Raw genomic sequence first — 17,885 nt, 5'->3', positions numbered from 1 at the left:
TTTTTCAATTAAATCAACTATAAATATGCAAACTTTGTTTTCATATCTGTTGGTGTTTACGTAAAAAGTTTGTGTACTTAAAATTAATCTGCAAAGTTATGGTTTGGTTAGTTAAGAGTACAAAGCCTGAAACTTGATTATTTTAAAAAAAAAATTGGGTCTTTTTTACCAATACTGTGATAAAAACTACGGTGAATTTGTTGTCACATAAATGTAAATTGTTTATTTATTCTTCCAAATTAATTTCATCCCTTTCAAAGTAATCTCTTTCCGATTAAACGCACTTTTACCAACGCTTTTTCTAGTCCCCGAAACATTCAGAATAGTCTCTTTCTGGTACATCCTACAAGACCTTCTTCAATTTGGTTTTTTCCTCCTTAATGGTGTCAAAACGGCGTGCAAAAATTGGCCTTTCAACTTTGCTGAATAGCCTAGAAGTCACACGGAGCCAAATTAGGCGAATACAGTGTGTGCGGAACGATATCAGTCGAGTTTTTGACAAAAAATCGTGAGGAACAAATGCAGTATGACATCAAACAATCGAGACTCGATGTGTTTGAAACACAAAACGTTCTTCAAAATGTTTTGGACTGAGTCAAGTGATATTTGACTTTTAACAAACAGTCTCACCAAATTAAGAAAAAAAAATAGGAGTTTTAAATAACAATTGTACTTTTATTTTCACAAAGCATTTCCGATTTTCATTAATACTTAACATGAAAATGAAACCTTAACATGATTATGTTAAGATTTTACAGCTGAAACGATGATAATTATGTTCGAAAAATAAGCTAAATAAATATAAACTTTCTTTTGAGATATTATAATCTTATTTTCCTGCAAATGTAGCGTGACTAGGCACATTAATTCGTAGAAATGTCGGTTACGTGGCGTTAATAACCTCCTACCATTTGCTTTTACATTGTTACGACGTAAATATGCGAAACGTTTTATTATTACTTAGGTTTACTGATAAGCCTAAATAAGAATGTCACTGAGAGTAATGGCGAGGGCTATGCTTTTTGCTGCTAGATCGAATCAGAAATGAGAAGATTGTAACCGAATCGCTGGTGTGAAGGGGAGACACATCACTCGTGCAACGGATGGCCGTTGGGCCCAGGTTATCGAGTGGTGACCAGGAGCCGGTGGACGCGACATAGATATGCCTATCACTTGGTGATGCAGGCGGATCTCTGGGAGAGGCCTATGCCCTACAGTGGGCATACATCGGCTGAAAAAAAGTTTTCAGCGCTAGGTTATGCAATAAAAAGAGTTTGGTCTTTCCTTTCTCCGACAATCGAGAAGTCGATCATAACATAGATTTTTTTTAATTATTAGCTCCCAGTTTTCGAATGTGCCCTGAATCCGAAGAAGCTACAGGAGCCAGAGAGACTTACAGAGTCCAGGACCAATCGAATATAGCACTGTTATTTAATCATGAAAACGATCAGAGACTTTTTAGTTACTCATCAAAAATTAAGAAAGTTTTTTTATATCCTTCATAAGCGAAGAGTTTGACCTCTGTATCACATGATCTTAAGCGATGTCGAGGTCAACAATGGTCAGATGTTTGCTTAGAAGAAACCTAATTACTCTTGTTTTGAAGACTGCTAAGTTATAATTGTCTGGAAGTAATAAGGCCTGGAGGTTGTTCCAGTCCTTAGCAGTTCGCACTTTAAAAGTATTAGCAAAACACTTTTTTTTTATTATTGGCCCCCGCTATTAGGAGCCTTTCTTACCCTCTATCTTGTGTGGGACAGGGATTAGTTAACATTATTTAATTTTTTCACATATTTTTTTATTTTCATTATCTTCTTTCATACATCGTATGATCTTTCATTCTTTTCATTCTCGCCATAATTCTTCTGTCTTTCCCTTTCGCTCTGTAACGCCTTTCATACATCCCTCATTACTCTTTTAGATTTTTATTATTTTATTTCTATATAGGATTATTACAATATCACTTAGTTTTACATTATAATTTTTTTTGGATTTTTGCTGTTTACATTTTTATTACCTTTTATTTCTATATATTACTTTAATTACTATTTTTATACAGAGAAGGAGGAACTCTTCTTTGGTTTTTTCTTCTCTTATAAGGGAGGCTATTGATTCCTCTCTGATTTACACGCCAGACCGGCACTCGAAGTCGATAGCAAAACACTTATTGCGGGTGGAAAGGATTTCAATTGTGTACGGATTTTGTGAATTGATTGAGATGAGGAAATTAATTGATGTAATTCCGCTGCACACTCCAAAATGCAGTCTGTAGAATAACGATAAACTGGCAACTTTTCGCCGATGCTGTACAAGCTGTGAAGCTTAGCACTTACCAAAGCATCGTCACCAATCAGTCTCTTAGCTGGTCTCCGTATGGAGCAGAAAGCTTCGAGCTGGTACTTCGATCCATTACACAGATGGCTACAGTTTGGCAAGGTGAAGATGGTGACAACCACTATGTAACCGTGACCTTGCATCTTTATGTTTCCACACACACACACATGCGCACACATGCACGCACACACACACGCGCGCGCACACACACACACACACACATATATTTATATATATATAAAACTGCGCACGTGGCTTTTTATATATATTATTGCTATAACGAAGATAAATATATGTATTACACTAACATACAAGTATCTCTTAAATAGGTCCATCAGAATACAAACACTTAGGTGATCGATAATATCTCGTAAGAAATTTATTTTTTTAATAATCTTCGAGTTTTCACTTTATAGTTCTTTATGTTTGGTTTCAGGTTAATATCAAAAGAGGACTATCAGAAGTGCATATCACGTTTTTATTGTCAAAAGTGTCAGCAAATTAAGCTTGTAATTATATGTATAATGCAAAGTACATTTTTCTCTAAGCAACTGTAACATGAATGATGCAATTGACAGCTATTTGATAGTTAATTTGCAAATGTAATCCAATATGTCAAATGCAAATGAGTAATTAATCTTTAAACGAGCTAATTATCGTTATCATTGAACGGTAGGCCAGCGGTAGAGGACTGAGACTTGTGATCCTTCACGGGTTCGATTCCGGGGATGCGGTTTATGTAATTCATACTTTCCAGTCCACAGTATGCAAGTACTGATGCAAAACATATCAGACAGTCAAATGAATGAAAGTACAAATTTCCACTAGTGCACCGATAATGTGCGGTCTGATCCCCGACCATGGAATTTTCCTTAAATACGAGTTTTCAATGAAATTTCTAGCAAATTCTTGACCATGGATGTGATGGAATGGAACCAAAGAAGATTCTTCATCTTCTGCTTTTCAGGCGATTATCATTGCCAGTCCTACGATGCCTGCATGTAACAATGTCATCGCCCCACATAGGAGGGTTGGGGGGGGGGCTGCACTATCAATGTGCCTCTGCCATTACTTTTTGGTTCTTCTGTGGATCTCAATATTTCTGATTCGATCTCGCAGTGAAACCCCATGTCGTGTTTACTCTACAACAATTTTATTGTAGGCACCCTTAAGTTGGCTTTTAATGAAGTAATCTGCGCAAAGAATAACCTCAGGTATTTCTTGTATATTGTTACCTGATTTTAACACAAAGGACTCAGTGATAAATTTATACTTCAGTAAAATTCTTGGTGTGAATAGGCTCCCTTCTAGTTGGACTGACGTCATAATTAAGGTTGTGTAAAGTTGATGAATGACGGCAGCGCAGGACTGGTCGTCAAAGCGATACTTGGGGGAAGGCTATGCCTTGTAGCGGGCGTCCATAGGTTGAATATAAGAAAAGAAAATTTTTTTCGGTACGCGGGGCCAATTGGAACTGGCAATCGAGTGCAGGCAGGCACTGGGTAGCCACTAGAGACATCTACATCTATTTTAAATAATATAGACCCACATCTGTTCAATTTTAAAACACAACGCGTTCTACAATTTTCAATCATAAACAGATTTCATAACATATAAGTTTTTCAAAATTCCCGTATACTAATGTGAAAGGTAAAAAGTTTTCCCGAGTGTTAATTTTAATAAAATTTCCCTAAGCCGTCTCACGCAGCGGAACGGAAGTAGATGGCTTTGACGCTCGTTACAGTTTGACTGGGTCGTGCTTATAAAGTCGCCTCTAAGTTAGTAAGCTCCGCCGAGAAACACAAAGCTCCGAGCTGAAGTTATTGTAGATAAAATATTATTCGCCGGGTGCCCTCGTTAATTGTCTATTTGTACCCATGCTTCATTAATCTTTACGGCCGGCCCGCGCGCTCACGAGAATCTCATGCGGAGTTAATTGAATGAGAAGCTGAACTCATTCTGCTATTTAAATTACGTAGGCAGAACACCCGTGCTGGTTTGTGGTGCAGAAACGTGAACGGTAAAAGACTGACTTAACGTAAGCAAGTAAAAGGGGGTGGTTCATATCCAATTATAGATATAGGCATCATCTCCTTTCTAAGGCCGTAATGATGGTAATGATCATGAAAAAAGAGAGAACAAAAACGCATTGATGATTTATATGTGGTGAAGAAAAAAAAGGTTACCTATGTTAAAGACTCACATGTCGCTTGGAACCCACGATTAAAATCTACTCTCTACTCATATAATGTCTTATATTACTTTTTTGATACCATAAAGTGTCCCAGAAAAATTATTAAATATAAGTAGCAATACTAAAATTTAAAAATTAAAGTAGTTGTGTAAGATCCTATGCTGGAAGTTGTATACGACTATATATATCTGGGACAAATCGTCTATCTTAGTAAGTCCAACTTCAAGAAAGAGACCACTTTCCGAATCGAACTCGGAACGCTGCCTCGGACGAAGATCTTTAATTAATGTGTGTTACCGGTGATGACATATGGATCGTAGTCACTTATACCGGACCTAATAAGAAGGCTCGAGGTCAACCAGAGACCAATGGAGAGGGCTATGCTTTGAGCTGTGAGGTCGAATTAGAAATGAGGAGATCCGCAAGAGAATCAAGATCACCGACGTAGCTCGAAGAATTGCTTGTCTGATTGTGCAGTGGATTTTGTATTGTAGTATGATGAAGGAGTTAATTTAAAATCAATTTCTATCAAATTGAACTCTTATATTTATCATACTAATATATTTTCTTAATAAAATGCAACCGGCCTATAGATCCTAGAGGTGCAAAGTCTGCAAGAACAAATAGTAAACAAATATTATTATTAAGCTATTTATTATTTCTGAAAACATTGATTTTTGACTAGGATGTACCATACTTTAATTGAAGGTATACATGTACTTACTATACATTCACATCCTCAAAACTTTTATAAAAATATACAATTAATAGATCTCTATAGATTTTTTATAAGAGATTAATATCTGACATGTTGAATAATTTTAATGCTTTTACTGTAAACCTATGTACATATACATAAAAAAATCTCGAGGGAGATGTATCCCGAAGAAAATGAGATTTTAATGAATATATCGGGCCGGAAAAAATAAGGTTTACGTTCTGAAACGAAGGAGAAAACTTAATCCATCAAAATCGGGAGAGAAAAGAAGGGATAAGTTAGCCCGTTAGAAATACGCGCAGATTTCGTTCGAGCAAAAAATCACGATTCGTTGGTTGATAAACGGAACAAAAAGTCACGGAGGCGAGGAGCTTCTGCTTCGGTATTAATTTAAATTCATCGCGTCTACATTTTTTTTATTCTTTTATTTTATTCATTTAACGAACGGGACAGAAGTTTTCCCGTGTCCCGTTATTGAAAGTTGAGAAATTCCAATGTCGACCGACAAATTCGTTCCAACAATTCACTAATGAATCTGTATTTCACTAATTATTCTCGAATGACAATTTTTTTATCTACGTTTTTATGGGATCTATGATCGACGATCTCAAGTTTGATTCTCGGGGAAAGCAAACAATTTGTATTAATTACAATTCATGCTCACAAATGAGAACAAAGACAAAAATAGTAATTCAACAATTCATCTTTGATGTTTTTTTTTTTAATTTTATACTTTATTATTTACTACGGATCATTCACAGTGATCACTTGTACTCCTATTAAATATACCAAGAGTATGACTTGATTACAACTAGACTCTGTGTTTGGGACTAATCGGTGTAACATAACACCTGAAGATGCCCCGTAGAGGGGTGAAACACGTGTTGAGTGGTTTGACGGTGGCAGTTGTGTAGTTCGCATTATTTGCCGCATGCGCATTTGTCAGTGGCCTGGCGGGCGGTGCAGTTTATTGCACGACTACGACTGATGTGCGGGAGTGGCTAAATATTGGTCTTTTTCTTACTTAGAATCTATCCATTGTTATTTTAACTTGCCAATTCCCTGAGTTTCTTTCGTTCATCTATCTCCTCATTTATGGTCCGATCTGCAGTATATACTATGAGGAAATGTAACCAAGTACCCTGTTTTGCATTGGTAGACTAACTAAAGTCTCTTCCATCGTAATCCCGTGCGTGTTGAGACTTGATGTTACAGACGAACAGTACAGTAAGCTAGCTCTGTTTAAACACATTAGTCGTAGAATAGAAGAAACTAAAACGAAGATAATAAGTATCGTCCCGAATACTGCTCATAATCGAGCGATTATTTTAAATCACTGCTATAAAATTGCCACCGCACGCTTATTTGAGTTGAGTTTTATCTAACATATATAGTTAAATCATCATTAGATCATTTTATTTCATACTCAAATTTAATTACAGTACCTGGCGATAAATATTGCACATCGACATATAGAAAGAGACAATCGGTTAATTTCGGCTTCGTGGAGCACTATCTCTGTCCTACACTACCTATGTGACGTTTTGTCAGTTGTTGTATTTCGTGCGACAGAGATAACGCTCTACAAAGCTGAAATTGCCGATTGTCTCTTTCCAAAGGTCGATGTGCAATATTTATCGCCGGGCACTATAGGAAGCTTTTATATCTTGCATACTTTCTATACTGATGTATCGATGGCTATTAAAACCATAAATGACAAAAACGATTTTCTCATTTAGTAACTTTAACACAAATGTTTGACTTAGCTATTCCAACGAATCGATTCTTGAATTGAATCTCTCACATACAATTCTAGATAATTTAAAAACATTTAAAATGCTTCATGCATTCTACTTAAATCCATATAAGTTACCTAACTCTACTAAACTTGGTCGGGAATTGGATTAAGGTTAAGTCACTTGTTCAAAATCAAAGATTAGTCGACATACTTACATAATAACATTATATTTGAATAATGGTATTCGTTCACAGAAGGTTAAATTTTAGTAGTTACCAATCGACCTACTTTCTGGGTTGCTGCGGAAACAAATTTTAAAAGCCTTCTATAACAGGAAAGAGATATCTCAACTTTATTTTCTAAAACCTAAGGCGTCACCTCACGTCTATGAAGGTACTTGGCATTTATTGCCATTGACTTATCGTCTTCTTTCTTATGATACCACTAGGAGTCAAAGTTGAATCAACAAAACTATTTTGACGGCGAACTAAAATTGTCTTAGACATTGTAAAGAGTTGACAAAATGTACTAATTCAAAGAGATGACGGCAGATGGTTGAGGAAGGTATTGGAGAGGCAGCCTAGCAAGGGACGAAGAGATGTAGAGTGTTTTTCTTCTAAGTGGACCAATGATCACAGCACAGCAACTAAAAGTGGTCGATGACTAGATTATGACAGACGATAATGACGATGACAATGACCATAAAGATAAAGATGGCCATGATAATAACATTGACGGTGATCATGACTAAGACGATGTCCTTGACGATGACGATGACAATGGCGATGACGATGATGATGACGATGACGATGACGATGATTTCGACGATGACGATGACGATGACGATGACGATGACGATGACGTGACGATGACGATGACGATGACGATGACGATGACGATGACGATGACAATGACGGTAACTATGACGATGACAATGACGGTAACTATGACGATGACAATGATTTCGACGATGACTGACTATAATCACGAGGACGACGATAACGGGAAAACAAAAACAATAACATCTTGTAATTCTTAACACCGAGCTAACTTCATAGTACAAAAAAACATAACACCGTAAAAACTATCTGTACCAAATTTTCGACTGCGAACAATCTCTAATTCATTTGTAATAAACGAAACCTGATTTTTTAATACCGCAAAACTTTTGCAAAATTAAAAGCGCATAATAAAAGTTAACTGACGGAAAAGGATTATTATTCAATAAACGAACATTTAAATGTCAACAATCCTTGGCAATGATGTCGCTTGATTATTTTGATTTCATTTTGGTTATATCTGATAAAGTGTTTATGTCGAAGTCTGTATTGTCAAACTTTATTCAAAGATGTGTTTTTATGGAGTTTCTTCCTGCCTTTCTCCACAGCTATAGAACTTTCCGAAGTAGACAAGAGACAAAATTAAAATAGATTATAAGTAAATAAATAATAAATTGACGATCAATAAGAGTTCTGTTAAAAGTTCCAATATTTAATAAATGAATTTTATCTCTTATCTTTTTCAGTTATTCATTCAAGATCATTGATAGTCTTGTATAGTTGTAGAAAAATGAACGATCTAGATTTCTAATAACAGAAGTAAGAAGGAATCTGATAGCCCAATGTCTCTGATATCCACCTTTTATGGTAAACATTGCTCTATATCATGGCATTTACAAAGTCCCTGGAAATTATCTACACCTCAATTCTCACCTCAGTTCAGACTATATCTAATAAACTTTATTTTATAAATATGTATGGTTAAACTATTAAAAGTTATGTTGTTGTGGAGTTTCTTCCTGATTCTTCTCCACAACTTGAACACTATGCGTCGCAGAGTAGAGTCAAAAATAATATGCATTAAAAAAGGTGACGATCAATAAGAGTTCTGATAAAAGTTGAATTTGCAATGTTGAATAATTGAAGTTTAGCTATATCTTATGTTTGGGATTATGTTATTGATAAAATATGTTTTTGCTTGCCGTAGGTTGAACTACATGGTGTGTGGGGTGGTGGCGTGGTGGTGGCACGCGTGCAACGTGGGTCTGCACGCCGCGTGTTGCGTGCTGGTGGCGCGTACAGGGTCAGCGGTGGCTCGGCTACAGAGACCCTTTGCGGCCCTTGCAGCGCTCCTCTTCGCCGTCCATCCTATACACACCGAGGCGGTAATGAATCTTTTTACTTTTAATTGCTATTTTGTAGGGTTCGTGAATAATTTCATAAAACATATTTTTTCAAAGCTTATTTACATTTAAATGTATAGTTACTACTTTGTCCGCTACTTCTTTGAATTCAACTGTTAAAATGTTTCGAATTTATTTAATTGTTTCACTCGTTTTGACAGAAGAAAATAAATGTAAACCAGCTCAGAAGAAAATTTTACTGAGTCATTTTTTTAAATACTCTTCTTAATGTCATTCGAACTAGCCAGATACAAATAGCATAATCAAAGAGACGAATGCTAATAAATAATTAATATAATAATAATAAAGCTTCAGAACTTTTGACTAAACTGATAAGGAAAATTGTGAAAGTTAAAAAATATCAGCCTGAGTTTTAGGTACTCTCCAAGCAGGGCGCTTTTAGCACATTCGCGGAAGATGCTATTTACAACGCCAATAAATTGAACTGACTTATACACGTACAATATAATTAAATAAAATATTGTCCACCGTTTTATTTAAAAATGGTTCGGTTTGAAAGATTAATGATTATTGAAAGGTTTTCTCGTAGTTTTGTTGCGAATATCGAATCAAAAATGAGGAGGTCCGGAGAAGAACCTGCGTCACCAAAGTAACTAGAAGAATTTGTCTGAAGTGGCAATAGGCAGTGGTCATGCAACGAGTGGCGACCGTGAGCTGTTAGATCCGGCCTGGGTCTTCCACTAGGTGGACCGACTTAGTTAAGGTCGCTGGATGTCGTTGGATCTGGGCAGGGCAGACCTGTCATCTTGCCGATATTTGGAGGAGGAACATGCCTTCCAATGTGTGTCTATCCGCTAAACCAAACAAGAAAAAGACAACGCATTAAATTGGTAATATCTATATTGGAAGACAGTGGAAATGCACAGCCTCGAGTGAAAGACACCACGTCAAACACAGTGCCACGAAACACGTTGAATCACGCTGAATCGTAAAGTATGCATGTGATCATCTTTAGCAAAAAAATTCTAAGTTGGTATGACCAACTTTCGATAAATGGCGCCACTATTAGTCAAATGATGATATGCTGCCGTGACAATACCTGCTGATTTGAATTGAAAGGAAAACAACGAATGTCTTACTTCAAATATATTTTAGTTGACGAAGCACGGCGTGCAGGCTACAGAAAGATACAAAAACCCATGCTAGTATTAGTTATTTCACATACGATAACAACAGCTGATATAGCTAAGATCCTTCCTAGTGGACTCTTGCGACCAATCACTCGATGGTAACTCGATTAAGTGTAATAAAGAAAAATCAACATCCAGAGCTAAATTATCTGCCGGCAGCAGTAGAATACGGTGAAAAGGTAGACAAAAGGTCGGTAAAGCTTCCACCTCGACCCCATGTAAACCTGTGAATGGTAACGAACAAATGATTATGCCTAGAACAAAAAGTAAAAAACAAAAGTAATCAGCCTGACTCTTAAAGTTTAGTACAAGGGGGTTCAACAATGGCTTTCACGTATGCATCCTGGTGTATTACTTATTCATGCTTTGTGAATAATTCTGCACAGCCAAGCGCACCAAGCCACCCCTCTGATGCCCGATGCACACCAAGGGCGCATAATTAAACCCAGCCGGTTTTAACTGAACAATAACAAACATGAATTACTCTCGCAACAGGATATTTGTAATCGCGTTGTTAATTAAAATTCTCTTTGCAGTCGCTTTTCTTAACGTGTCTAATCCATTACGCGGTGGTGTACAAAGGTTAATTGTATTCACGCTTACATATTCACTAATGTACATAGAATTTATAATTAAAATAGATAATTGTAGAGTTGTAATAGCATTTGGGATGAAAGGATTTTTAATACATTTGTCTATGAGTCAATTTTTTTACTAAAAAACCAAATGAGTTCAAGTTTTCTTTAAGAAGAACAATGCATAGGCCTCTCCAAAATAAGATTAATTGGTTATTCTAAAATCTCTATGATTTTATTAACATTTTTGATGATCTACAAGAGCGTGATTTTGACGTACCTAAAACAAGATAGAAGCTTTAAAATAAAACCTTTTCTGATTAGTTAAATAAATAAAGTAATCATTACTCTAAAATATGCCTTATTTATTTTTTAAATTGAATTGTGATGGGCGCATAGACATGTCGTTTCATTTGACAATGAAAAATCAGATGAATGATTTAATTTTTGAGCATATGATCTAAGTTTATATCTGTGTATTTTCTAATTTTCAAACTTGGCGCTTACTTTAAGCCGTACTGTTAGAAAGATAAAGGGTTGTAAATGTTTTCTCTCCTTACCCCTAAACACCCACGTATTTGAGTCCTTTGTTTACCAGACGAAATGGGAACGGCTCCTTTGTGATATGCTGTTCAAAAAACTGTGTAATTTGAATGTACGTTTGTTTGTGTGTGTTTTTCTTTTATATTCATTTAAGTATCTACAAATAGTGTATATTCGACAAATGTTGTATATTCAAGTTTATATATAGATATTTATATGTATATATCTCGAAATGAGCGCTCTGTGGTTGCGGAAACCAGCACGCAGACAAGACACACACACTTATATATATAGATGAATATGTACACACACATATATAGATATATATACACCTATCCACCGATTTACACGGTGGATACGTTCCTGGGAAAAACGTGTAAAACAAAAATTATTTTTTTTTAAGTCAAAACTGTGTAAATCTTGCAGAAAATGCAGAATTTTGCTATTTAACAGTTGTGATTTTTTTCAATATTTTTAGATGCACACAGAAATAAAAATAAAATGCATTGACAAGTTAAAATATTTAATATATAACGAAACAGTTTTTTTTTATTTAATTACAATACATTAAACAGAAGAACAAAAATAAAACCAAAGGTGTTTTATTATCCTTTAACACAGTCAGAAATTACTCTCAATCTTTTTTTCGGAATCGAAGGTTCGAATTCACTTTCATCACTCGAAGTTATTTGTGCCGATGCGATGTTTGAAGCAGGAATATTTACATTATGAGAGATGGTGATAAAATCGGTTATTAGCAATTGCTTCGAATTTTTTGTAAGATCTTTGTAAACTTCTTCATATTGAGCCAAGTCAGCACATAAGCTCGGGATTCCCCGTGAAATGTGTACACAGTACACGTGTTCAATCACAGTAGCATTTAGCAGAGTGCGATAAAAACCAAAAAAAAAAATAATAATTTAGAAAACCGTGTAAAAGCGAAAACGTGTAAAACAAGTACCGTGTAAATCGGTGGACAGGTGGATAGGGATATATAAAAGAAAATTTTTAATTAATATTTTATTAACTTATAACTTTTTAAAAGTACCCTATTTGTCAAGTCGATGTAATGTCACGAAAATGTAGAATGTAAACATTGTTACGTTGCTAAGAATAAAATAAACACTTGTGTTCGGGATCGCCGCTTTTATTGTTTATAAATATTAAATTAGACATAATCATTATGAATAGATGGCTGCAAAGGCCTTAAGGCTTTTGAGTGAAGACCGCGGCGTAGCGAAGGCTGTAGAACCGGTCCTATTGGAAATCAATGGGGTGGCCTATGCCCAGCAGTGGACGTTCTATGGCTGATGATGATAATTACACCGTAAAGTTTATTGTATTTTATTAAGCACAACGACTGCACATTCTATTTCAAACCTCAGTTAAAGTACCTAACCAAAGGAAAAGCCGCCCTGTGAAGGTTTTTCTTTTTATTTAGATTGCCTCCGTTATTGGTGACCTCTAGTTAGCTTATAATTTTTTGGGACAGGGACTTTGATTTCACTAAGTTTTTCAATGTAGTTTTATTAATTTTTCTTCTTACTTCGGTTACGGCGTCTGGCATTCTATCCTCTTCGTTCTTCTACATTTTCTTTAATTCTTTTTGTTTTTAAAATGTTAAGATCTTTGTTAGACGGCGAATTCAGGCCGCTCTTCTACCGGCATTATTGGAAACAGTTGTGGGCATCATACAATTGAAATAATAACGATTATGTAGTTTATTAACATTTTAAAATGGTCTTAATTTGAATTTTAATATACTGCAAATATTTTGTGTACAACATAGCTTTTTATTTATATTTGATTTATGGTCTCTTTCAGGAGAGAAGTTAAAAATTATTAATTTATAAATATCGCGTTATATAGGAATGTTCGTACAACGCGTTTTTTTATAACGTGTAACTAATCCACCGTGACATAGAAGTGATAACTGTATTCGTATCATGTGAAAATATTGATGGTTAAGCCAGCACGGTAAGATTTGAAAAACGAAACTTCTTTATAACGCCGCCACCTTAAGCCGCCACTTGCCGCGGCGGCGTTAAGTGTGTAACCGTGTACGCGGTAAGATTTCCCTTATTTTAGTTGGCAAGTTGAGTTTTCACGACTTTTTTTGCCCGATGTTTTCCTTGGCGACGAAAGTTTTCTTATAAAGTCGCTTATTTCAAAACCTATCATATTTTATTCGATTTTAACTGACACTCGAGTTTTTATATAATATTTTATATTTATTTCAATTGTGTATCTTCTTTTCCTTTTTTTGGATGTTTTTGTTCATTAATGTTGGATATATATTTATATATAGAGAGAGAAACAGGGGGGGGAGAGAGGGAGAGAGAGAGGGGGAGAAAGAGAGAGAGATCCCATCGCCACAACCAGTCTAGCGCTTCTCACTTCCAACGACTGCCCGCGTCCTTAACTATGTTGTCGGCACCTAGTGGTCGCCACTCGAGAATCTTTCGGTCCCAACTGCCATCGATCGCACAAGCGATGTCCCCCCTCCACTGCCATTTCAGACGGGCAATTCTATGAACGTCTGTAACCTCTTCAAAGATTCAGATCATTCAAATCGATATTGTATATTACTTAATATCAAAGCGTGAAATTTAAGTCTCCTTGGAAATAATAAAAACGCAGACGTAGTAAATTATAATTTGAATATTTCTCCATGAAACGAAACATTCCGCGTAATAGCTTGTTATCTGCTTATTATAGTCGAAAAATATATCAGCGAAATATATTCCTTGCCAACCTTAATAAGGTTTTCGAAGAAATTTGACTTATTATAGAAGTAACATGACACTTTTAACTTCTGTACTTCCATATCGATCTTATTTATTTAGTGAACAAATAACACGTCAATTACCTCACTACTAAGTAAATATTTCTAATTATAATCATCATTTTTCTAGAGGCTATAAATTCATAAATAGATTGCTTAAAAATAAAAATTAAGGTATTATATATTATACATATTCGTCTTCTTTTCAACTGATGGACGCTCACTACAAGGCATATGCCTCCTTCCAAAAGATGGTCATGATGACCGATCCTACGCTGCTCATCCAGCGTCTTCTCGTGATCTTAACCAAGTGGTCGACCCACCAGCGCCTCGTCTACCGGCTTGTGGTCGTCGTTGAGAACCTTTCGACCCTCGGTCATCTGTTATATAAGCGATGCAGCCTTCCTACTGCCTTATATGGAAGCTTAATATATGTATCTTGAAGTGGTTGATGTAAATAGGTCGTATTTTAACAGCCGTAGAGGTCGAAAGGTTGGGTTGGGTAGGTCCCCTATTAGGTATAATCAATAACACTGGTTGGAAGTGGCTTGCATCTAGAAGTTTCCAATGATCTTAATAAGATCATTTGTCCGCTGTCTGTGGTTTCCACCCCAAAACCTTAAGGCTCCAGTAGCCATAGCTTTTTTATGATGAAGCACAATGATAGTTCTCTTTCTTCGATTGGGATCTTACGAGTTTATACACTTGTCACGGCTATAAGTAATGCAGGGTTTATATATAAATCTAATATATAAAATTCTCGTGTCACGGTGTTCGAACTTGAACTCCTCTGAAACGGCTTGACCGATTTTTACCAAATTTTGTATGCGTATTTAGTAGGTCTGAGAATCGGCTACTATCTATTTTTATACCCCTAAGTGATAAGGGTTGTCCACCCTTAAAAATTTTTTTTTATTTTTTTGACGACATTTTTTGTTTTTATTTTTTTATGATACAACATACAAAAATACATACAACCCTAAATTTTCACCCTTCTACAATCAACCCTTATTTTTAAATTGAAAATTAAAAATATTTTTTTTTGCATAACAACGTTTGCGGGATCAGCTAGTATATATATGTGTGTGTGTGTTTGTGTATACATGGCTGTTATTTTCGCGTGTTGAATACAATATTAGATTACAGAAGTATTTTAAAATATTACGTTCATAAAATACAAGTTATTCTTGAACAATAACTTTGGAGTAAGTTGCGCGAGGTCTGAGCGACTTTGGATCAAGTTGTGCCTTTGTTCGGCGGGATTGCTGTTAAGTTTACACTCCACTTAAGTAGTCACGTTAGTTTAGTGTACGTGGGCTCCAAGTTATTGTTCAACTTGAGTTATATGCTCTTGAAATACAGTCCCATTATAACTACTTACTTGTGCACGTAAGATGAATTTAGTATGCTCTGTGGATACCTATATATTTTAGTAGATATCTGCCTCGTGATAAAAATAATATAAATGGTAATTGAGTAAGTGTAAATACGATCGCTTGTTACTGTTTAATACACGCTATTCCAAAAATCAATGATTTCAGAAAGTATAAATAACGAAATTATAATATAGTACGATATACTTCGAAGCTGTTTATATATGTGAGATATCTTTTCTTTTTTTACACTGTGTCATTAGCTGACAAAGCCAACAGTACCCTAAGTGAATTCAAATTCAAGTTCAATTCAAATTCAGTTCTAATTCAATTCAAATTCAATTCAAAGTAGATTCATATTCAATTCAAATTCGATTAAAACTAAATTCAAATTCAATTTAAAGTCAATTCATATTCAATTCAAAATCAATTAATTCAATTCAAATTCAATTCAAAAACAGTTCTATTATATAAGATCATAACAATCATTTACAATAGTCACCATAAAATTAAGTTTCCGTTAGTTCGGAACGTGCTACTCACTGAGAAGAACTAACAAGAAACTCAGTGGGGTTTGTCATTTCTTAATGATTGTATTAACAATTTCAAACCCTAAACAGAGAAATTCATTTCTAAACATCTTTATCGAGAACATAGTCTGAAACAGAAAAATTGTTAATGAAGAGAGTGAAGATAAAAATGGTTATGAGGCAACATACATAGAAAGAACCCTTATAGGGTTTACATTGACAGGGATGTCACCGGCACTGCCATATTTACGACGAATTTACTAGTGTCTTTGTTTAATTATATTTCCTGGTTTAAATCAAATGTTTTCACTGCTACATCCACACAGACGTAGACGATTATATATACCTCGGACAAACCGTCCAGCTTGGCAGAGATCACTTGAATCCAACTCGGATGGGCGGCGTTCAGGAAGCTTCGAAACATCTTCTCGTCCAAAATACCTCAATGTTTGAAGACGAAGATCTTTGATCGGTATGCCGGTGATGAATTACAAATCCGAAAGGTGGTCACTTGCGACTATTCTCATAAGAAGGCTTAAGGCTACCCAGAGAACAATGGAGAGGGCTATGATCGAAATTTCGTAGTGGAGCGGATCAGATATGAGAAGATCCGAAGAAGAACCAATATCATCGACGTAGCTTGAAGAATTGCTCGTATAAAGTGGCAGAGGGCGGAGTATATCTCTCGTGCAACCGACGGCAGTTGGGGCCTGAAGGCTCTTGAGTAGCGACAATCAGCTGACAGACGAAGCGCGTGTAGGCCCCCTGCTAAGTAGAACGACGGCATAGTTAAGGTTACAGGAGGTTACTGAATGCAAGCAGTGCGACGTCGGTCATCGTGGCGGTCTTTGGGAGAAAACTCTGCCTTTGGCTGTTGGCTAAAAAGAAGAATTTACTGAGAATAAGCGTATGCGAATTCATATTACTAAATATTAAAATTAATTATTGTTTACTATATGTCCCCGCAGACTTTGTGGATCTTGAAGCTTTTAGATTACAATAGAAAATAATAATCGATGTAACATACTTTACTGATCATAGATACCTTTATACAGTTGATTGGAAGGGGGTATAAAAACTTTAGAGCTTTTTGCTGGTATTATATATATATAGATATATATATATATATATATATATATATATATATATATATATATATATATATATATATATATATATATATACATATATATATAGTATTATCTCGATTCAACTTGAAAAACTTAACAAATATCCAATAATGCGGTATATACCTTCAAGAGATGAGGAGCAGAATTGACTAAATAAGAGTTGTAAGAAGTTTTATTTGTCCGTAGGTGGCGGGAGTCGTCGGCAGAGCGGACGTGCTTGCTTGTGTTCTGTTCCTTTTTTCTGTTCTCCTTTACCATGGGTAAGTGAGTTTGTTTCTTGCAGAATTTTTTTTTTCGATAAATTAAAATATAAACTGCTATTTATTAGTCTTTATACAAGAAAATCTTCAGAGGTAACAAGCAAATTTATAATTATATGGTAACGCGTATTTGTATGTACTTAACGGCATTTCACTTAAGTGAGGCAAATAGTTCGGGTGTTGAGAAGTTGTTTGACATTGTTTATAGCTTGTCTCAGGGTTGTGGTTCAAACTTTCGTGTTTATAAGCTTTCTTATATTCAAGATTATTCATCACAAGTACTATAAAATTTTAAATCACTTATATAGTTTTAAAAGATAAAATAGTGTAAAATACTTAATCCCTATTGTACGTAAAAGCTGTTGGATAAAA

The 17,885-nt window shown here is 35.4% G+C and overlaps 1 protein-coding gene across 1 annotated transcript in view; it reads left to right on the top strand.

Annotated features, from left to right (window-relative positions):
- LOC137928910 (protein O-mannosyl-transferase TMTC1-like) overlaps positions 1-17,885 on the top strand; it is a 37,826-nt gene that overhangs the window by 5,934 nt on the left and 14,007 nt on the right. Inside the window, exons 2-3 of the mRNA XM_068771915.1 lie at positions 8,971-9,148; positions 17,440-17,513. Coding sequence (XP_068628016.1) covers positions 8,971-9,148; positions 17,440-17,513 — 252 coding nt within the window. The remainder of the gene's footprint in view (positions 1-8,970; positions 9,149-17,439; positions 17,514-17,885) is intronic.

This window comes from Battus philenor, unplaced genomic scaffold, assembly GCF_028537555.1.
Source record: "Battus philenor isolate CCGP_79_NKW_IND1 unplaced genomic scaffold, ilBatPhil1.0.hap1 SCAF_4, whole genome shotgun sequence".
NCBI classification, from domain to species: domain Eukaryota; kingdom Metazoa; phylum Arthropoda; class Insecta; order Lepidoptera; family Papilionidae; genus Battus; species Battus philenor.
The sequence above is the reverse complement of the archived record's forward strand: the minus strand, read 5'-3'. Positions and strand labels throughout refer to the sequence as shown.